The sequence below is a fragment of the Hemicordylus capensis genome, chromosome 2 (assembly GCF_027244095.1).
Source record: "Hemicordylus capensis ecotype Gifberg chromosome 2, rHemCap1.1.pri, whole genome shotgun sequence".
Lineage (NCBI taxonomy): Eukaryota > Metazoa > Chordata > Lepidosauria > Squamata > Cordylidae > Hemicordylus > Hemicordylus capensis.
Genome location: NC_069658.1, coordinates 392,623,570 through 392,646,777, shown reverse-complemented (window position 1 = coordinate 392,646,777; position 23,208 = coordinate 392,623,570). Strand labels below are relative to the sequence as shown.

At 42.8% G+C, this 23,208-nt stretch overlaps 1 protein-coding gene and 1 non-coding gene across 7 annotated transcripts; one reads left to right on the top strand and one right to left on the bottom strand.

Annotated features, from left to right (window-relative positions):
* CDK3 (cyclin dependent kinase 3) lies at positions 1–23,208 on the top strand. 6 transcript variants are annotated; one of them, XM_053301689.1, is made up of 8 exons: positions 1–154; positions 5,423–5,571; positions 10,169–10,246; positions 11,821–11,941; positions 13,328–13,498; positions 16,372–16,473; positions 19,542–19,745; positions 22,031–23,208. In XM_053301689.1, exons 1-8 carry the CDS (start codon positions 125–127, stop codon positions 22,151–22,153), a joined length of 978 nt encoding a protein of 325 aa, XP_053157664.1. In that variant the 5' UTR covers positions 1–124; the 3' UTR covers positions 22,154–23,208. The 6 variants fall into 6 exon arrangements, with proteins under 6 accessions (XP_053157664.1, XP_053157670.1, XP_053157665.1 ...); XM_053301690.1 differs by having other exon boundaries at positions 38–154; positions 5,411–5,571; XM_053301691.1 differs by having other exon boundaries at positions 40–154; positions 5,427–5,571.
* On the bottom strand, positions 15,744–15,816 carry TRNAR-UCG (transfer RNA arginine (anticodon UCG)). The gene has a single exon. It is a non-coding gene; the product is annotated as a tRNA-Arg (tRNA).

Here is a 23,208-nt window from a genome sequence, read left to right as displayed (position 1 = left end):
ATTTTTATTACCATATATGGTAACAATGTACATCTTAATGTGTACCTCTAGTGGTGGAAAAGCTAGGTTATGTGAGGTGATTTTTGGCCTCTTAGGAATGCTGTAGTTCATCAAGGAGGAGGATATGGAGGCAAATGGAAAACTGGATCAACAGGTGAGAGGTCTTCTGAGAAGCTGAGAGTTTAATTCTGCGTTCATAAGACTAGTTCAGTAACTGGTGGAATGTGGGTGACTCGGTGGCTAAAGTACTGAACTTCAGTGGTTGAGGTCTGGGCCTAAGGCCTTCTCAAATCTGGGGCCAGTAAGTCTTTCCCCTTTAAGAATTCCACATCTCCGAGGTTCTTATTCAGAATGTTCCCAGCTCTATTTTATTAATATAATTGCAGATATATTTAATTGCATGTGTGTGTGTTGATATATGTATATATGGTCTCCAGGAATCAGCACCAATCTTCAGATGACTTGCAAAACATTTTGGGGCAGGCAAAAAATCCTCCTGGAATAGTTTTAGTCAGAGCTGGCAACTGTGTATGGGAGGCAGCCATACTATTTCCTTAATGAAAAGTAACTTACATGCAGTCAAAGCATGATGTATGAAGCAGTCTGTAAATATTGGTTGTGTGGACGTGTAAAATAAAAATTTATAGTTAGTTTTGCCAGATTTATGGTTTGAAAAATGAAGATCATGATGCACTTGCCTGTTTGAAAACCTCCACCCCAACTGCCTTTCCTGTTATAAATTTTCTTATACCATGTACAGTAAAGGTATCTGGCAATTCTAATTTGAGGCTGTAGAGGAGTGCTTTTAAATTAATATCTCAAAAATTCTTTGCAACATTTCAAGGAAATATCAAAAACTCTAGATTTCCCACCCAAATTTGCACACTATATTTGAGGGGGATTGGAGCGCTGCAGCTGGCATGGCCTTTGAGGCCACCATGCAGTTGACATGCCTTTTGAGGAGACACACAATGTACACACAGCCCACTCCTTCCTTGCAAGTAAGTTTGCCAAGCCTCCACGAATGCCCTGAGGTCTCCATGATTCAGCACCAATCTTGATATGACTGTTGCATGCACTCTAATGCAGGCATAGACAACTTGGCTCGCCAGCCGGTTGTTGAACGACATTTCCCATCATCCTCAGCCACATAAATTGTGCCAGGGTGATGGGAGTTGTAGTTCAACAATAGCTGGAGAGCCAAGGTTGCCTACCTCTGTTCTGATAGCTTGATGTAACAAATACTGAGGGGGGAAATCTCCAGGTATAGCTTCAATAAGCTTGCTTGCAACCTTGCTTGCAAGACCAAAAGGGCCCCATTAAGATGAATTCAAATGTGTAAGTATACAACACTGTATTCAAATGATCAGAGCGATCAGATCACATTACTGGTGTTTTGTTGAATTATTAGAGAAAATGTATTTGATGAGAAGAATTTAAAATCTTTTACATTCAAGTTTATTTGGGAGAGGTGAGAGTTCACCTCTTTGCGTGAAGGTTCTTTGCTTCAAGTTTGTTGTGAATGATTCTGTTTTCTTAACATAATTTTTATCATGGGGCTCATTCTCACGAGCAAAATCAGGATAGGAGGAGTGTCCAGGCAAGCTTCAAGCCCTGTGTGCACTCCATGCATCGGCAAACACAGGTAGGAGAAGGGGGCGAACACTGAGGTAAGAGAAGTGATGGTTTGCTAGCCCCAATCTGAGAGGGCGGTGGTGGCCAACCGACCTTGTGTAGCCAGCCCTGTAGCGAGGGTGGAAAAGAATGCCCCGTGCCGTACTACCCAGTTTAGGGCTAGGAGGTCATTACTTACCCCTCTTCCTAGTGTGATGTTTGCCAGCACACAACTCTTTCCTATGAACGCACACAGGGCTTGAAGCTTGGCAGAACACTCCTACTCTGATTTTGTTTATGAATGAGAACCAGACCATGGATTCGGAATACCACTCCAGTGTTAGGTCATATCCTCAAGATCACTTAGGGCTACTAAGGGCTGTATGTGCAGCAGGGTGTACGGTGAGGGCTGTATGTTGCAAAGCATACTCAGTAAGCAAGAAGTACTTTCCAAATCCATGCACCTGTGACAGAACAAACTCTCCATTAACCACTCATTTGTGGCAAAATATATGTCTTATTTTTGATAGTGATATTAAACTTCATGTCAAGAAAAAAATGAACATCTGAAGTGGCATTGGTTAAGGCACAGCAAAAGGCTGAATGTTTTTACCAATCATTGTGTGTCTATTTGGTGAAGGAAGAGAGGCTCCATCAACCCCTATTTTTAACTCCACCACATACAGAAATGATAACCCCTGCTAACTTGACAAAGAGGCACCTTTTTACATGGTGATTCTCTTTACTGAGCAGGGGGAGAGTAACTGGCCCTATCCACCCCCAGCACAGTATGTCAAGTGACTGCTGCTGGTGTCTATCTGATGTTTCTTTTTAGATTGTGAGCCCTTTGGGGACAGGGAGCCATCTTATTTATTCGTTATTTCTCTGTGTAAGCCAGTTTTGTGTGAGCCAGTTTTGGAAGGGCGGTATAGAAATGAAATAAATAAATAAATAAAACAAGTGTCCAAGTGGCCCCTCTGTTCATCAGTGGCCAACATCCTGACTAATGCTGGGCTTTTTGAAGAATGTGGCACTTGTGGAAGGATGTTGTGCAGGCAGGTTCCGCTATGTTCTAGACTAGTGTTATGCTTATGCCAACATGTTTGTGCCTGCGCAACAGGTGTGCAACCTATGGCATGCCTCGTATATTTGTAAAGGGAGCTTTTGCACAATAGTGCAGTCCCCCAAATTCCCATGATTTAGCACTACTCTATGATCTTCTTGAACTCTGTTCATTGCACAAGGGTATCGTTAGGATGTCAGCCAGTGTATTTATCTGAATGCTGGGAGCCTTCTCTGTAGTTGCCCCAGGGCTGTGGAATGCACTTCCTGCTGAGATTTTTGCTGCTCCATCCCTGTTGGCTTGTATGAAACAAGCTGTTTTTAGTTAGTTGGCATGTTTTTATGGGTATTTTAATTTGATCTTTTATGGTTTAACTGTTAAATTACAACTTACAACCTTTAAAAAGGCAGTCAAGATGCATTTGTTCACCCAGGCTTTTAATTAGACATTGTTTTAATTGTGTTTTAATTGTGTTTTAATAGTTTTAACTTTTTAAATTTTAATTGTTGAAATGTGTTAATCATTTTATTGGTTGTTTTTATTGTCTTGTAAACCACCCAGAGAATTTACATTTTGGACGGTATAAAAATGTGATAGATAGATAGATAGATAGATAGATAGATTCTTGGTTTGTTTTACCCTGTAAACCACCTAGAGACTTCAGTAGAGAGTAGTATACAAATTTGTTAAATAAATAAATAAATAAATCGTTGATATTCGATCAGTGAGCCACCTAATGGCACAGTGGGGAAATAATTTGCCTAGCAAGCAAGAGGTTGCCAGTTCGAATCCCTGCTGGTACGTTCCCCAGACTATGGGAAACAGCTATATCAGGCAGCAGCGATATAGGAAGATGCTGAAAGGAATAATCTCATACTGTGTGGAAGGAGGCAATGGTAAACCCCTGCTTTATTCTACCAAAGACAATCACAGGGCTATGTGGTCGCCAGGAGTCGATACCGACTCAACGGCGCAACTTTACCTTTATTAAATCAGTGCTTAATTTGCAAAATGTGAGGAAAATGATACAGCAAGTCTCAGAGCCAGTGTAGTGTGGCTAGGGTTGAGCTGCAAGGAATCCATGACTGAGTCTTTGCTTGTCCTTGAGGCACACTCGGAGGTCCTGAAAAAGTCACAGCCTTTCCGCCTCACCTACCTCACAGGGTTGTTGTGAGGCTAAAATGCTGCTCTGAGTTCCTTGGAGGAAGGATGGCAGGCCAATAAAGTAGAGGCCAAAATAAGTGGTGGCTAGGAGTGATGGGGGATGGAGTTCAACAACTCCTGGAGGGCCAGGTTTGGCCACCCTTGCCCTAGGATTACCTAGGAGTCTTTAGGAATCAGCATTAGTCTTCAAGTGACGTTTGAAAGCAATCCTGCAAATTTTAATGGCTTCATATTGTGAAAAATATTTGGGGGAATCCTCCAATAATAGTTTCAATCAGTTGGCAACGCTAGGTGGCCCAGTAGGAAAGAGTTTGCCTAAATAAGTTCTTAAATAAGTAAGTTATTAAGTTAAGTACATTGTTAAGTAAGCGTTTCAGTCATGTCTGTGCAAACCCAGGAAGAAAGGTTATTACTTTCTAAGCAAGGTTGATCTGATTTAAATCATGATTTAAATCACTTCACTGGAGGACTCAATTTTAATGATTTAGATCATGATAAAGTACTACTTATATTTAATCATCATTTTCTATTAAAAGTACATTCATAATATAACATAACATAACATAATATATAACTTAATATAACCTTAATACATATTTAGAGATGTAGCTTTCATTTTTAGAAGCTAGGTACACACTATAATGGGTATACACTTCTCATAATGCTGTTTCATAAGGCAACCAGGCCTTGCATTTTGTTGTTGCACTGTTTGCCTTTTGCACGTATGCACTTCTTACCCACAGGTACAAGAACTTCATTAAAATATTCCCAAATGGGATCATATCGTATCAGATCCTATCATATCAGATCCTTGATATCATGACAGGGATCTGCTGTCATGATAGGTGTTTGGCCTGCTGTCATGATAGTTGTTTCCCTTCTACAACAGAGGATACACTCCAGAAAGTTTTTCTCAGGACTTTATGAATATGAATATGTTCTATTCACTTTTGGTTTCACTTTCTATTCCCCTCCCCTCCCCATCCTGTGCATTTATATCCAGACTCTTCCTCCTCCTTCCTCAGAGACCTACCCCATCTCCCCAAATCCTCTAGTCATTCATTGAGTTTCTTTGTCTTTGCACCTTTGAGAAGTGAATCAAGGGCTTGACTGTGTGGGTGTGCTGCATGTACACCACCTGCAGAGTAGGACTGATCAGGTCTGTTATCTCTCATCCCCATATTTATTTATTTATTATTTATTTTATTTCACATATTTTTATACTGCCCAAAACTTTTGTCTCTGGGTGTTTTACACCAAAGCAAAATAAATGACAACAGAAAAAATTAAAACAGTTCAAATAAACGATAGCAAAAAAGTTAAAACATTACAATTTAAACATTCATATACCGCTGTTAACATGTTCATAGAATATAATTAGAAGTTATGATTAATATCCATGATGTTATCTTTTGCCTAGGTTCTTTATGAAATTTTTTAAAATCTGATTTACATTTTAAAAATACGATTTAAAAAAAATTATAAAGGGAGTGGGAATGGGAAAAATGCTAGAATGCAGTGTTGTAGTATACAAAGATGGCAAAGCAGAATTATTTATAATATTTTGAGGAAATGTTATAGCAAGAAGTCAGACAGCAAAGAATGGACACTTTCCAGGACGTATTCCAGAAGGTGGAGAAGATTGGGGAAGGTACTTACGGAGTAGTATATAAGGCCAGGAACAAGCAAACAGGCCAGTTAGTTGCTCTGAAGAAGATCCGTCTGGATTCGTAAGTACTGTATCTGACCTCTGTATGTCTAGTTTACAATTTTTTCTCTCTGAATCTGGTACTCTTGAGATGTATGGAACAGATCTGAAGCGGCATATGTGCATTGAATTAAGAAATCTCCTTTTCTTGTATGTAGCATGTTTGGGGTGGGAAGCATTCAGAATTGCCTGTAGCTTCTTTATGAAAATATGGATTTTATTTTTTATTTTTTTACCATGCTGGAGAATCATGAGTAGAGTTTGTTCTCATAAAGTTGAGATGAAACTGGATCCTTGCAGTTCCGAAAGTTGGAACTCGATCCTAGCAGAGTCCAGTTCCAAATGTAAAAGGGTCTTTCATTGTAGAATTTCAAGCATGTTAGGAATGGGGACTAATGGTTGATTACAGAACAGCATTTCCACCATAAGGTGACTTGGATATTTATTTATTATATATATATGTATATTGTGCTGACTTCTGTGGAACTCAGGCTGGTGTGCTTAGGGTTCCTGTGTGGTCTCCCATCTGAACACTGCCAGATGCAAACCTGCTGAGCTTCAGCCTGGCTCCTGAGTCATGTACCTTCAGACTCTGTCTTGGGAGTTCCCAAGTTCATAATAGTAGGGTGTATTGTGAGTCCACTGGAAGAAAAAATTACTGGTCTGCTCCCTGGGTGGATGCATTCATTAATGATAATTGCTAACAAGTCTATACAAAGCTTTTTACCTCCCAAAGTGGTTTTTACTATCGGAAAATTGCCTGAGGCAGTGATCAAGAATGGCCAATAACCTGAACGTAATAAAATGTTATAAAGCTCTGAAACTGCCCCCGTTAAACTCCAAATCTTCCAGCTCTACACTCTTGCTCAGTCTTCCAGAACCCTTAATTACCCCATACCAGCTTCTCACATCCCAAAATGCCCCACCAGCTACTTTTACTATCCTGCACTCATATTCAAGAGTTCATAGCAACCATGACGACTGTGGGTCTATCCCAATTGGTCTCTGGACTGACACATGATGCTGGTCACACGCTCGATTTAGTCTTTTGCTCTGATCAGGGTGGTGCTCCATGTGTGGGGACTCCTGTCATCTCCCCTTTGTCATGGATGGATCACCATCTGGTTAAGGTAGTACTTACTGCCTTGGTCCACCTCTGTAGGGGTGAAGGACCTCTTAGGTTGGTCTGCCCGTGGAGGTTATTGGATCCAATAGGATTCCAAGAAGCCTTGGAAGGGTTTAGGATTGGCTCTGCTAGTGATTCTGTTGACGCTCTGGTGCAAACATGGGATAATGAGCTCTAGAACAGTAGACACAATCACTCCTAAGCGTCCTCTCCGACCTGCTTTAAAGACAGCCCCGTGGTATTTGGATGGGTTACGGGAGCTGAAGCGGCGAGGTAGACGATTAGAGCGCAAGTGGAGGAAGACTTGGCGCAAGTCTGATCGGGTACAACACAGAGCACATTTGAAGATCTATGCTCTGGCAGTGCGGGTGGCAAAGAAGCAGTTCTTTTCTGTCCACATTGCTTCCACAAACTCACGTCCAGCTGAGTTGTCTAGGGTTGTGAGGGGGCTAGTATGTACTCCCTCCCCCTTAAGTTTAAACTTGGAACCTTTGATTACTCGCTGTGACATATTTAACGACTTCTTTGCGGATAAAATTTCTTGTATTCGGGCCGAGCTGGATTCCACGGTTATTGCCGAGTCTACTGTGGAGGTGTCCAGCAACACCTCTTATGGGAATAGATTGGATCATTTCCAGTGACTCCTGAGGAAGTGGACAAACTGCTTCAGACTCTGCGTCCATCTGTTCTCTTGACCCTTGCCCAACTTGGCTTATTTCACCTGACAGTCATATTGTCACAGAGGGTCTGGTAAATACCATAAATGCTTCTCTGAGGGAGAGCAGGATGCCTCTTTGTCTTAAGGAGGCTATTAGACCACTTTTGAAGAAATCTGCACTGGCTCCTGTGGAATTAGCTAATTACATACCGTTTCTAACCTTCCATAGTTGAGCAAGGTGATTTTATTCATTCATTCATTCATTCATTCATTCAATTTTTATAACGCCCTTCCAGAAAGGCTCAGGGCAGTTTACATTAAAACAAAACTAGGGATGGGCCCGGACTGGTCCTAGGTGGTTTGGTTCGGGGTTGGGGGGTAGCTTTAAGAGCGGCGGGAGGGTTTACTTACCCCTCCCGCCGCTTTCCCGCTCTGGCGCCGCAAAGTTATGAGTAATTGGGGCGGCAGGATACCTCCCTGCCGCCCCTTCCCCGATCTTGTTCTAAAAAACCTCCCAGTAGTCCTTTGCGCGTGCGCACATCAGAGACGTGAAGCGCGCGCACGATGTGCGTGCTCACAGCGGACTACTGAGAGTTTTTTGAGAGCAAGATCGGGGAAGGGGCGGCAGGGAGGTATCCTGCCGCCCCATTTACTCGTAACTTTACGGCGCCAGAGCAGGAAAGCGGCGGGAGGGGTAAGTAAACCCTCCCACCACTCTTAAAGCTACCCCCCACCCCAGTGATGGACCGCAGTGTGGCGGTTCCGTGCACACCCCTAAACAAAACCATTAAACCATTAAAACAAAACCATTAAAATCAGTCACCAATTAAAATAGAAATTATAAAACAGTGTAAACAACAATAATTAACAATTAAAACAGTGTAAACAACAATTAAAACAATCAGAACAATTTAAAAACCCTGAAAACCAGGTTGGAACATTAAAACCCATTACAACAAAATTAAAAGCTTGGGTGAGCAGGTGTGTCTTTAAAGACTTCTTAAAAGCTGTCAGAGATGGGGAGGCTCTTATTTCACTAGGGAGCACATTCCAAAGCCTCGGGGCAGCAGTGGAGAAGGCCCGTCCCCGAGTAGCCACCAGATGAGTCGGTGGTAACTGCAGATGGACCTCTCCTAATGATCTCAATTGAGCAGGTGGTGGCCTCTCAGCCCCAGGCAGTTTTGGATGATGCAGATTATCTAGATCCATTTCAAACTGGCTTTCATGTGGGCGATGGGGTTGAGACTGCCTTGGTTGGCCTGATGGATGATCTCCAACTGGCTATCAACAAAGGGAGTGTGACTCTGCTGATCCTTTTGGATCTCTTTGCTGTTTTCAGTACCATCGACCATGGTATCCTTCTGGACCGCCTGAGAGAGGAGGGATTGGGTGGCACTGTTTTATAGTGGTTCCTTTCCTACCTTTCTGGTAGATTCCAGATGGTGTCACTTGGTGACTGTTGCTCTGCAAAGCGAGAACTGAAGTACGGAGTTCCACAAGGCTCCATATTGTCTCCAGTGCTCTTTAACATCTACATGAAATCACTGGGAGAGATCATCAGGAGGTTTGGTGCAGGGTGTTATCAAAATGCTGATGACACCCAGATTTACTTCTCCATGTCGACCTCATCAGGAAATGGCATATCTTCCCGAAATGCCTGCTTGGAGGTGGTAATGGGTTGGATAAGGGATAACAAACTGAAGTTGAATCCAAATAAGATGGAGGTACTGACTGTGGGGGGTCGGGAACTGAGAGATGGTTTAGATTTGCCTGTTCTGGATAAGGTTACACTCCCCCTGAAAGATCAGATATGTAGCTTGGGAGTGCTCCTGGACCCAAAGTTCTCCCTAGTTTCTCAGGTTGAGGTGGTGGCCAGGAGCGCTTTTTATGAGCTTCGGCTGATACGTCAGCTACGTCCATTTCTAGAGGTGAATGACCTTAAAACAGTGGTACAGATGCTGGTAACCTCCAGACTTGACTACTGTAATGTGTTCTATATGGGGCTGCCTTTGTATGTAGTCTGGAAACTATAATTGGTACAGAATGCAGCAGCCAGATTGGTCTCTGGGACAACACGAAGTGACCATATAATTCCAGTTTTGAAAGAACTGCACTGGGTTGCTGACATGTTTCCGGGTGAAATACAAAGTGCTGGTTATTACCTATAAAGCCCTTAACGGCTTGGGTCCAGGCTATTTAAGAGAGCGCCTCCTTTGTCATGAACACTCCTGCCTTTTACCATCTTCTGGAGAGGTCCGGTTGCAGTTGCCACCAGCTTGTCTGGTAGCGACTCAGGACTGGGCTTTCTCTATGGTTGACCTTGGGCTTTGGAATATGCTCCCTGCTTAAATAAGAGCAGCTCCTTTTCTGTTTGTTTTCAAGAACACCCTGAAGACCTTTCTATTCTTGCAAGCTTTTAATTAGAATTTTAATAATTTGTTTTATATTGCTTTTATCATGTTTTATGCATTTTAACCTGTGATTTTTAATGTTGGGATTTGTACACTGTCTAGAGATTTACATATCAGGTGGTATAAAAATATGATAAACAAATAAATAAAATATTCCATTGCTGCAAGATCCTTGCATAGCTCTCAGCCCATCCAGCTGTTGGTTTGATTGGATGAAGAACATAATTTCATATCTTCATTTGAGAAAGAGACAAGGTGGGGAGTGGCAATCGTTGAAAGTTTCTCTTGTGTTTCTGCAATTTCTGTTTTTGTGTTTCCTTACGTACTGAGATCTATTGAAGATCCCACAGAAAAGTTATGTACCTAGTAAAGCAGTCCTTAGGAAGAGTAGGATTGCTTGATGCCAGAACCTCTTTCCCTGCAGGGAGACAGAAGGTGTTCCCAGCACAGCAATTCGAGAAATCTCTCTTCTGAAAGAACTGAAACATGCAAACATAGTAAGGTAAGAAAAGCTTCAGGACTTTGCTAGTTGGGTTGGACCCTAGTTGTATAAAATGAGGAATCTTGTATATAGAAAATGTTAGCATTGCATAGACTGACGCATAGATGAAGGCTGTTTCTAGATTATATGGTTTTGGAACACATGTGCATTGGTCACCGAAGCAGCAATCCTTATTTCCAAGTAAGCGTGTTTAAGTTTGGGCTGCAGAGCTGCAATCCTCAAACTTGCATTCTCTAGACTGAGTGATCTCCCTGAAGTCTGAAAGTACACCAGAGTTAATGGTCTGAGCATTGCAAACTGTGCAATTTCATACCTAGAACTACCAACCACACTAGTCCTATCTGTACAATCACCAGAGTAAATACCAGCTGTTTTTTTTCCTGTGATATCCTGGATGCAGCTTTTACTCATGTTCTTTTCCAGCTAGGCCAGAGTTTGTGGGGTGCCAGGAAAGATATGGTAAGAACCAACCTAGAGCAGAAGGCAGCCAGCAGCACACAGTAGGGCATGGCTGGAAAGAGCTGAAAATGCTGGGCTTAAACATGATACCAAACATGGTTTTGTTTTTTAAAAACCCTTTACCAGTGCAGGGTTCCATACCCTTGGTCTCAAGTCTAATGGGTGCAAATTTCCTTGAAAGTACATACTTTTGATTTCTTTCTAATTGTTTTTTTGTTCCTTGCTTGAGCTGCTATTCTTCGCAGAGATGTCCACGACTATACAAAGAGCAGCACAGGATAGAATGAAGGACAAATCAAAACAAAACAGACTGCAATTGCAAGGCGGGAGGGGAGGCCTTTGAGTTTTGGTACAGACAGAGATACTGCAGATTATGTACGACTTACTTAGCATTATGATCAGCTTGGCCAATGCTCTTCATTATTTTTCAGAGAGGAGCCACTTTGGCAAAAACATTTCAGCATAAGAGCCATTTCTCACTGTTCTGACCTCTGCAAGTGCTCTGCTTTCCCCAGCACTGGGCAGGGAGGTTGCTTGAAGAGAAACAGAGCCCAGCGCCAAGCCCCAGTGCCGCCTTGGAAGGCTTACACGGAGCACTGGGAAGTGTAGCCTTTCCCGGTGCTTTCTCCATAGAGCGCGATGGAGAAAGTGCTGAGAAGGATTAAACTTCTCAGTGTGCCCTGTGCACCTTCCAGGATGCTGCTGGGGCTTGAGAGGGCTCCATTTCCCTTAAGGGAGCACCCCCCCCAACACACACACACCAGTGCCAGGGAAACTGTAGCACTGTGCAGTGGGTGTGGCTGCCTCTGCATCGTGCCAGGGCAGCTGTGCAGAGTATTTGCCTTGGACTGGAGCTTTCACAGGCCTAATAAACAGTCAGGGAGCTGCACTTTGGGTTGATGGGAGTCGCCACTGGCTCCTGGGCCTTGCAGTGAAGAACACAAAGCTGGGCTAAGGAGAAGCCAGGTGGTTCCCATTGGAGTGTGCAGTTATGTAAACGAGGCCTTTAACTCAAGTGGTTACATTCAGTTGGGATGAGTGCCTTTGTGTCATAGGGACAAGATTAGTTCTTCCACACCTAAACTTCCAGTCACTGAGTGTAATTTTTATTGCAGGCTCCTTGACGTGGTGCACAGTCAGAAGAAGCTCTATCTGGTCTTTGAATATCTATACCAGGACCTTAAAAAGTACATGGATTCATCCCGTACTGGGGAGCTGCCTTTAAGTTTAGTCAAGGTACAAAGTTGAACAGACACAAGCGTTATTCAGAAATTAATCTGTACACGCATACAGAGAGAGATAAATTTTATTACGATCATAGATCAGACAGGCGCATACAGAGGTCTTTTTAGATGTTCAGTTTGTGTGTGAAGGATTGTCCATGTGTTCACTTTCAAAATGAACCTGGGTACAGGCTCCCTCAAACGCAAGGTACAGATGGGAAGTGCACTGCTGTGAGTGTGCTGGACATAACGGGGATAACTATATATGCCTACAGATCTGTTCATGCGTGCACTGTGTACAGGTTGTACATGCATTGAATGTAATATGTGAATATTTGTATATGCATACAGATCTGCATGAAGTACACCTTAAACAGATTGTACGTACTTTGAACATAACTTGTGGATAGGGCTACACACATGTCCACAACCAAAAAAATATCCATTTGTGCATCTTTTTTCATCTGCTGAGAAGAGTACTGCAAAGCCATTAACATAGTGATCCTCTACTTTCTTCCATTAGGGCCTATTAACTGCAAGCAAACATGGTCAACTAAATCTCAATGTCCTCCCCTCACCACAGAGAACATCTGCTTTAGTAGGGGGGGAGGCAATTTGTAGTAGGTTGGGGGTTGCCACCCTACTTGTTGCTTCTCCCTGCCAAATCACACCACCCCACAAGCCATTTCACCACAACTCAAGTTCCAAACACATTTCCAACCCCATAAAGGGGAATGGGGGGCAATATGGAGTGGAGAAATGGTCGGTGGGGAATGGGTTAACATCCCTCTCCCATGCTGCTTCTCCTCTGCTCCAAGGAATCCCCACCTGAAATCCTTCCTTTTGGGGAGAAAAGAAAAGAGCACCCACCATGATTTTGTTGCATGTTGATGTCATGTTTAATTAGGCCCTAAGTGTCTCACCATTTTGTTTTTGCTTCAGAACCTACGTATTAGTTGGACAAACATTCAGTGTAAAATGGGTCAAAAGACCTGAGAAGGGAAAACCAAACAATTGTAGTCCTAGAAGATAAGGGCTTTAGACTGTTTTCCAGCCTGCGGTGCTCCAGTGCCTTTTAAAAGCTGCATGACCAGCCAAATTCTAGACGTTGGCAGAAACAGGCAAACTTAGCCTGCTGAAAGTCTCCCAGCTCTGTAGTTGTTAAAGACATAGGAGCACTGCCAGAAACAGCTGGCCATCCTAATTATATCATCTAGCAAGGAATGTGGAAAGCTTCTGTCTGGTTGTGTCCCTAATCTCAAAAAGGTAACAAATGTTGTATGGAACCCATTTACTTTGCAAGTAAGCAGAATTTGAGATGCATCTTCTTAAGCTGTGGAGAATTGCATGGTAGCCAGCCATGCTTCATGTTTCTTCTCTTCAACCTTTTTCTTCCTAGAGCTACCTTTACCAGCTGCTACAAGGTGTGAGCTTCTGTCATTCCCACAGAGTTATCCACAGAGACTTGAAGCCTCAGAATTTGCTCATAAATGAAATGGGAGCCATCAAACTAGCTGATTTTGGCCTTGCTAGAGCTTTTGGTGTTCCACTGCGCACTTACACTCATGAGGTAGTGTTTCTCTTTCGGTTCTATAGGTGAGCAGGTCAGCCCTTGGATAGCTTCTATACAGTGGAGAAACCCCAGCTGATGGAATTTTCCTGACTATGCAACTGTTAAAGGTGTGAGAGTTCTCCTCAGAGTGTAGAAATGGCAGTTCTCTTTGTTGAGGGGGAAGAAAAGAAACCATGGAAAGAATCATGATATCCAGCCTTTAGCAGATATAGTGGGGTTGGCATTAGGATTGCCAGGTTTTACGCTAGAGACTGTGCCTATGTCTTTAAAAACAACACAGAGTCATGTAGAACCTTCAGGACTTAGCGGCCGATATTCCCATTAACCATGTGGTTGCACACTAGGAAGAAATATCCCTGAAGTAAACTATTTCCTTTGTTCCACAAAGCTGATCGTGTGTGTGTGTGTGTGATTGTTGCTGATCTCTCCTTTGTTCAGTAGTGCCCTGTGTCACCCACAAATATGCACATGAGAGCTGCGTGACCCTCAGGAACATCTTTATGGGTGATGCAGGGCACTTCAAGGAGAAGGAAAAATCAGAGGGGACCCCCCCCGCCCCCCCCAACCTTGTATGATCTGCTCTGTGAAGCATAGGAAATAGTCCTCTATGGGGACACTTCTTCCCAGCATGCAGCCACATGGTTAGTGGGAATGCCAGCCAATAAATTGATTCTGTCATGAGCTTACTACATCAGAAGTTATTTGTTGTATTTATATAATATATCTATATAGTGCCTTTTAAAATAAAAAATTAACTAGGGCCTTTTGCACACAGCAAGCTTTACTGCGGGTTTACAGGGAGAATTTACTGCGAACTCAAAGTTGTCCCCCAAAATTGACACGAATAGTGGATTTTTTTTTACCCCAGATATAAATCGGGTTACACTCTAATGCACAGTGAAAAACCCAAATTGTGTGTGAACTGCTCCCCGATAACTTGCTTTGGGGTAAATCTGGCTGATATGTGAATGTACCCCCTCCATTCCGGAGGAGATGTGAGTTAAAGGGCTTTAAAAGCCTCGTGTGAAAAACTTCTAGGTGGTGTAGAAGCAAATAAAACAAGAACAAAAAATATAAAAGAAATATATAAAAATGAGGGCTAGCAGCAGAATAAAATCATAACACCAGCATAAAACCATCAACATCGTCACATTTATCAGTACAAGACTTGGCAAAATAAAAACACAGCTTATTTGAATGTAGCCTATATGAGTGCCTGACATCTCCCCAGGGAGTGAGTTCTGGAATTGGGGCACCACGACTGAAAAGACCCTGCCTCTGGGACTCACCAAGGGAATATGATGTGTCAGAGAGAAGGGCTTGTGAGGCAAATCTTAATGCCCATTTGAGGATACCATGGACAGCCATGAAAACAAACAAAAGGATCGTAGAACAAATCAATCCAGAATTTTCCTTCGAGGCACAAATGACCAGGCTCAAACTATCATACTTTGGACACATTATGCGAAGACGCAGCTCCCTTGAGAAGTCCATAAAGCTGGGAAAAGTTGAAGGAAAGAGAAGAGGGCAACCAGCAGCAAGGTGGATGGACTCGATTATGACAGCAAGGAATGTACCACTGAGAGACCTTAAAGGCCAAGTTGAAGACTGATCATCCTGCAGAGAATCTATCTATGTTTTCGCTAAGAGTCAACACCAACTTGATGGCACTTAATCAATCAAATAACCTGCAGTTTAAACTGGGGCCAGAAATGAATTGGCAACCAGTACAACTGGTACCAAGTAAGTGCAGTATGCACAGACTACATTTCACCCACCAATATTTTGGTCGCTGTGTTTTGCGTTACTTGAAGTTTCCAAGCCATCCAAATGTACAGTAATCTAACTCAGATGGGACCAGTGTGTGGGTAACTGCAGCTATCCACAGAAATAGGCTCTTGCCTATTAAATATCATGCCACAATAAACTTGTTAGGAACATAGGAAACTGCCATATACTGAGTCAGACCATTGGTCTATCTAGCTCAATATTGTCTTCACAGACTTCACAGACCTTCTCCAAGGTTGCAGGCAGGAATCTCTCTCAGCCCTATCTTGGAGAAGCCAGGGAGGGAACTTGAAACCTTCTGCTCTTCCCAGAGTGGCTTCATCCCCTGAGGGGAATATCTTGCAGTGCTCACACATCAAGTCTCCCATGCATATGCAACCAGGGCAGACCCTGCTTAGCTATGGGGACAAGTCATGCTTGCTACCACAAGACCAGCTCTCCTCTCCATACATATCGACCACGAAGGGACTCGAACCCTCAATCTTCTGATCCGAAGTCAGACGCCTTATCCATTAGGCCACGCGATCACTTGTTAGTCTTGAAGGAATGTTTGTATCATAACAGACTAACATGGTTACATTCCTGGAATTTATATTTTTAAATGCTCCAAGGCAGCAAGAGAAGCAGCCATCTTGCCTCTGACCCATTCCTCCATCAGGGTCTTTTGCCTACCCTCCTCTCCTGTGTGATGTAACAAGTCCGACTGTAGTCTTGTCCCACAGCACTCTCATGTGAGAGTGAATGAAGGGACAGGTGGAAGACAGCAATGACATCCACCTAGCCTGCTTTGGATTATCTGTACATTAGAGGCAGAACCTGGGATAAAAATGGGAACTAATGCCAGGATGGCTGTGGAATGGAACAGGCAGCAACACCCTCCTTTTGCAATGGCGATAAGATGCTGTGCTGGATTCCATTGGATCCTATTGAAATGAGAAATATTGCTTGCTATTGGCTGGATAGGCTTACATAGGGCTTTGTACCTTGAAACTTATAGATGCCTACATTCCTTAACTGAGGACTGGCACTGCAGATATAACAAACGTAAACTGGACTTCAGTTTTTACTGTGATTTCTTTCAGGTTGTAACCTTATGGTATCGAGCTCCTGAAATCTTGCTGGGTTGTAAATACTACTCAACAGCGGTGGATATCTGGAGCATTGGCTGCATATTTGCAGAAATGGTAACATTCTTTTTTCTTTTCTTCTTTTCCAGAAATCAGAGACACATTTTTAAGCACAATAAATTGTGTTTTTCCCCCTCTCATGACAAACTTGCCTGTGTTTTATCTGTGTTTTTATAGCCCTCTCTCCCCTGCCATGTACCACTTCTAGACTTAAAATGCCTTCTGTAGACAAAATCTGTCTGATCTCTGATTTTGTCAATTTTGACAATTTTGTGACCTGACCCCTGTTCTGGAAGTCAGTATTTAGTTCCCAAACCATTTGATTTGGACATTCAGTTCAGTATTTGCCTTTTGGAAAGAGAACGGTTTGATGCCTTATGTCTTTCAGATGACACAAAAATTTACTAATGTTGAATTGACATGCACTTTTGTATTGCAAATGTGCAATGATCATCTCCCCCTGAAATTGGTAGTATTTACCAATCAAGTGCACCCACCCCCGCTGCAATTCCCCTGTATTTTGTCCTGAAATCAAGGTATGCATTCAAAATACCATGTTAAGACTTCACCATTACATTTTGAAATTTCAAGACACTTCACCTCCGAAGTCTTGTTATTCCTTTGGCAAAGGCGGTTCAACTTTTTATGAGGACAGAAGTGTGTTGCGGAGACCCTTCACTCTACTGTGGTCTTCAGGTTCTCTGATTAGGTACCTGTTTGCTGATTGCAGGCAGAACAAAAAATGTATATTACATGGTGATGCTCATGTGACTTTCTCGGATTCTGTATGCGTGTTCTAGAGAGAGAGGCTATTGTCACGAGCAACCAAGTGCAGACTTAGGCAGCCAAGCAAATGCGCCTTTAACCCGGCTGCCAGGAATGGGTGTGCAGCTCGCGCTGACACAGAAACGGGTGCCTAGAGCACCGTTCCCACTGTGGGATACTTGGAGGATGGGATGAGTCCCGTCCTCTGTTGATCTGTGCTGTTCCCAGCAGCACGGGTCGTGGGGTCACACGACTTGCACACCACAGGGACCAAGAGCGATTGTCTGGGCGAAGGAGAGTTGAACTCTGCCTGCCCACATGGTCATGTGAAGAGCCCCAGACTGTTTTTCAGGGACTAAGATCAGAAGGGGCTGTGGTGGCTAGGCTAGATTTATTCACACTTGTATTGTCCTGCTTAGTATGGCTTCTGTTTAGCTTAGTTCATTTCTCTTAATTCCCTGAATATCTGGCTGAACTCTGGCGTTTCATGGAGATGGCTCTTTTCCTTTGCTTTCAGCCTCTCCTACATGGGGTTCCTTTTGGCTTGTCACTGATTAGGTCATCCTTTAAAAGCATGTTGATATGAGAAAGAGGTGCAGTGTGGCAGCAGCCACTAGAGGCTGCTGCTATATGAGGAAAGGGCAGTAAAGCCTGAGACAGAACTCATGCTTGTAATTAAAGTGGGTCTCTATCCTAATACTCCTGTCAAAATGGAAATATACAAAGATGATACATTTAGACTTCTCCTTCAGCCTCTTGGCCCCGTACTTAAAAGCCAGGCCCACTGATTCCCTAAAGGTGTTCAACCAATAATCTTAAGAAACTTCATACTGGCACATTTCCAGGTTAACGTGAGTGAATTCTGGGGGTGGAAAAAAGAAAGGGGCATGCCGAAGTGGGGGGAGGGGAAGCAGCCAGATGCTCACAACCTTCCTTCGTTTCTGCTTGCTGCTGTGTGTCGGTCTAAGGGCTGTGTTTGTGCAACTTCTTAGGAGGCCTCCAGCAGGCCTCTTAAGAACAGCCCTGCTGGGCCAGGCCTATGTTCCTATAAATAGATGGAAGTATTCCACACACACCCCACTTTCATGACTACACCTCTCTGAGCTCTTGGTAGAATAAAAATAGCCAAAGTTTTATTTCAGCTTTATTTCACAGCATTAACATAGAGTATATCTTTATTAGATATCATGTTATTTATTATAATCTTAAACCTCAGTTGAACTAAAACTTCAACCATGTCTTGTTATAATCACATATTAGTTACAAACCCACCAGATAGTGGAAATGCAATCCACAAAGTGCTAAATGTTGTTTTCTTAGTGCTTCCATGATATGTTAATTTATTCATTTGTAAATTTAGCTATAGATCTGTATAAATCAATTAACATGGAGTTGCTGCTCTCTTTTCCTCTCTGTTTCCCTTCAGGGAACTCCAGCTTAAACTCCTTCAGGATTTAACATCCTAAGGGGGAAAAACTGAACCCTCACAATTCTGTTACATAAGGTGGTTGTGCCATTAAGGAATACATATGGCTGCAATAATGCGATGAAGCATAGACTGCTACAGAAATCTAATGTTTCAAAAGAAAGAGGAATAAGGGGACATGTTACTCTGTCTATTTAAGGGCACATCCACACTACAAACATTTATTCACATTTTCATCTTGCCCTTTTCTCTAAGGAGTTCAGAGCCATGTAAATGTTTCCCACCCCTATTGTCCTCACAACAAGCCTTTGGAGGTAGGTTAGGCTGAGAAATAGATTGGCTCAAGGTAACTGCTGTGGCTTCTCCCAAAGAATCCTGGGAATAGTTGTTTGATAAGGATGCCGAACATTCTGTTAGAGATCCCTAGCTCTCCTCACACCATTGTGGTTCACGGGGGTAGGGAGTTATTGTCAAGCTAGTTTGAATCTGAGATGTGGATATTCTCTTAGTAGTCAGGGTATCCCCTTCCCCTTAGGTATTCTGTGCCTCTGTCTGTGCAGAGGGCTCCCTTGCTAGCTGTGGGAGGCAGGCCTTGCCCAGGGATTTATGTTTGTAGGCACCTGCTGGATCACTTTGCACAAACGTTGGGCAGTGGGGGTTATAGCCCAAGCTCCACTATTCATGACACTTTCTGCACTGTTTCAGGCTTGAATAGGACATGATGGTTTGTGATCTACATTATGCATTTCTGGGGATCTAGGTTCATGGGCAGTGAATTTGTCCTTCCCTCCATCAGGTGGTTCAGCAGTTAAATGGACACTCTCAGTGCTCCTCTCTGAGAATTTATTGGGGTAAAGATTAATATGATCCAGAAAGTGAAGTATAGTAATGAAAAGACAACCAGATACATGAATAATCCCTTTTCTCATTCTAGGTGACCAGAAAAGCCTTGTTTCCTGGAGACTCCGAAATTGACCAGCTCTTCCGGATTTTCCGCACTCTTGGAACACCTACTGAATCAGTGTGGCCTGGAGTGACTCAGCTTCCTGACTATAAAGGGAATTTCCCAAAATGGCCAAGGAAAGAGATGAAAGTGGTAATCCCAAACTTGGGCCGAGATGGACGAGACTTATTGGCGGTGAGTGAAGGGATGGTATGGTTTTTTGTTTTTTAAAAAAATTTATTCTAGTGGCAGGAATGTCCCAAACATTCAGTTACAGCTGCCAAACCAAACAGATTCATCTTCACTCCTCCAAGTGTGTTTGTGATTCATGCCGTATTTGATTATGTAAGACATCTCATTACCATTTGCATTTGCATGCAAAGCCTATAGTTAGCTAAATCAGGCTATGCTACCAATGGCAAAGTAATGGTTTTCCTATGGAGCTGCATTCTGTGCAATGCACAGTCCATGCAGCCGCCCCCTTCTTCTCAGGTAGGGATGCCATGACATCTGGAATTTCGGGCAGGTGGTCCCACCCCCCGGCTTCTGAAATCACCCATATTTTGCCCTGATTTCAAATGTGTCGTTGGGTTTGCCCGGATTTTACTGGCGGAGCAGAAAGTGGCCTGAGAAATCTCTGCCTAGCTGCTTCTGTGTGGCTTTCAGTACAGTAATCCCGAGGAATGTTGCCTTTTTTATTTTATTTTTTTAAATTTATTTTACATTTTATATCCCGCTCTTCCTCCAAGGAGCCCAGAGCAGTGTACTACAGACTTAGGTTTCTCCTCACAACAACCCTGTGAAGTAGGTTAGGCTGTGAGAGAAGTGACTGGCCCATAGACTGGCCCAGCTAGTTTCATGGCTGAATGGGGATTTGAACTCAGGTCTCCCCGGCTCTAGTCCAGCACTCTAACCACTATACCACGCTGGATCCTTATCAGGCAGATGTGGATAGATCACTGCCTACTTTTGAAGATGTGTATTGCCATGTTTAAGGACTGGCTTCTTTAAGGATTTTATGCATGCCTGCTTAGAAGCAAGCACTGTTTTCAGTCAGCTCTCTTCTCATATAAATGTGTATACAGAATTGCAAGCACTGTTGATTTTAATCAGATCTTCTTTCAAATAAGTGTGTAAAGAATTGCAGCCTTCATTAAAAACCTGTGCATTTTTTTGTTCTATTGCTGCTTTTAATATGTCAAGGAGAATAGTCAGGCAAGGATATTTTCCCCAACTATTGTTGGTAGATATCCAGAGCAAATACAAGTCAACTGAAAAATGCATTTGCTAATTTGCATAGTATGCAAATTATATGCAAGCCAATTTAAATATGCGAATTAGGGTACCCAGATTTGGAGAGCCAGAATATGGCAACCCTATTCTCAGGCAGCCTCTGAGCTTCCTGAAAAGTTTTTGCTGAAGCTCAAGAGATCCTCATCGCTACCGTGCACTGTGGCCTGGAGTACTGCTGGGGGAGGAGAGGAAGCCAGATGGAAACACCGGCTCTGCTAGTGGAGCTCCATCAAGTTTCTGGGTTCTCTTTCCTTCTCTTGCTGCTGTCTGCACTGCCGCTCATGGTATTGCCAAGCGGCCCTCAACTCTCTGCAGGGGTTTCCCAGGAGGCTGCTCAGGGAGAAGGCAGTGGTTATGCAGATCCTTCATTCTGCAAAAACATTGCTCTTTATGTCAGTCAAAATATTTTAAATAACCAAATACTGATTTTGCAAGCTGCCCCAAACCGTACTGTACTGGAAGGGCAGGGTATAAATGTTAAGTAAATAATGTCAAGGTTTCAGAGTAGTAGCTTGCTTAGACTGTTACTGAAATCTGGTATACCTGGGGCTATCAGGTTGCCCATTGAAATCAGTGGGAATTGTTTCCAAGTAAACATACATAGAATCGTGGAATAAGAATTCAAGCCTTTAATGAGAACTGGGAACAGCATCTGATGATGATTACATATGATACTGGAAGGCTTGAGTTCTTAACACATGATTCTATGAAGGTTTACTCAGAAATATACTCACTCACATGAAATTCCCAGACCAAACCACAAAACACAGAAACATGCCATTTTCACAGGTAGGTTCTAGAGATCTTGCCCAGACTAGCAAAATAATTCTAGAATCCTAGGGAAAAGTCATTAATGTCCTGGAAAATGCAGAAAAATTCTTCCATTTGAAAAGCAGACGTTTGGGTTAGAACAAGCATTGGCAGTTTTCTCTGGTACTTTTCAACACAAATTCCAGACTTCGTGGTACAGGAGGCATGCTTACAAACTGCAAGCTGTTTTACTAGTATATGTATGTTTATATTCTCTCTTATAATCATACTGTTTGTCACTCTGTGAGGGTTGTTGTTGTTTCAGTATCTCCTTGAATAACACTCAGTTTTCAATACAGGTGAGTTGCCATGAATGGCTGGGGTTTAACTACAGATCAAATTTGCACAGTTCTCATTTGTCTCTCTTTTAATTTCAGCATTTGCTACTGTATGATCCCAACAGGCGCATCTCGGCCAAAGCTGCTTTGACTCACCAGTATTTCTGGCAGGCGCCACGAGATACCAGAGAACAATGTGTGGTCGAGAGGTATGGGCCATGAGTGAAGGAAATGTTGGGTTGTGCTTCGCTGAGAAAAATCTAGCTGGATTGATCCCTTCCAATAACTGAGCAAGGGGGTAGCTTGCACTTGAAATGGCTACCAAACAACCTATTCATTCTGGTTTAGAGGCTGTCAGCCTTTTGCTGAGATTGGTATTATGTTTGTTTAGAGTGTTCTGAATGGTACTGTTCCTTATGTGCTTATTGCATGTCCTTTTCGTGAGGCAAACAAGTTTGGTGTTTGCAGCTGTGACTCTCCATCTTAGGATTGCTATCTATTTGAACAGATGGAACAGGGCAAAAGTATAGTTGGGCTGTTCTCCAGCAAGCATGCATTATTCAGTCTTGGCTGCAAAACTACAGAGTTGTGAATTTACATTGCAGAGCCCTTGGTGTCAGTTATACAGACACCGCCTGCAAAGGACAGAGTGCACAGGGGTACTGTATTTGTAGGTATCACCATGATTTTTGATTCTCATTTTTAAAATGGTAACTTCTTGCTGGCAGTCACAGCACCATTGACAACTAACCATTGCTCAACAGGAAACTATTGGGGAACCAGACATTATGAAAGCACCCAGAATGATACACAATGCATTTGTGCTTCTGTGTCTGCCATTATTATGCCTCATATGCTACATTAAGTTCCTTATATCAGGAAACCTTTTCCCTCCAAATAGGACAAGCAGAACTTGGGCTAAATGACCCAAACTCTATTATCCATTGAGGGTGAGGCTTCTTACTATTAGATTAGTCATTGGGCTTTTAAAGCATATTAGTGTTTTAATTTCTAGTTAAATAAGAATATGAAAGCTTCTGATCCAGAAGCCAAATAAGCTACATAATGCAGGTATTCAAAGGATGATACATACTTGACAAATCCCACTTACTGCTCTTGGCCTATGCCTCTGTTTAAGTTGTAGATTTACTTTAAATAATGCCCACTGGTGTTTGTTATAAGTTTTTTGTTAAAAACTTACTTGGTTAAAGTTACAGTGTTCTTGTAGCATTTTCTGTCTGCACTATATACAATAAACATGTGCTGTTTCAATAAGA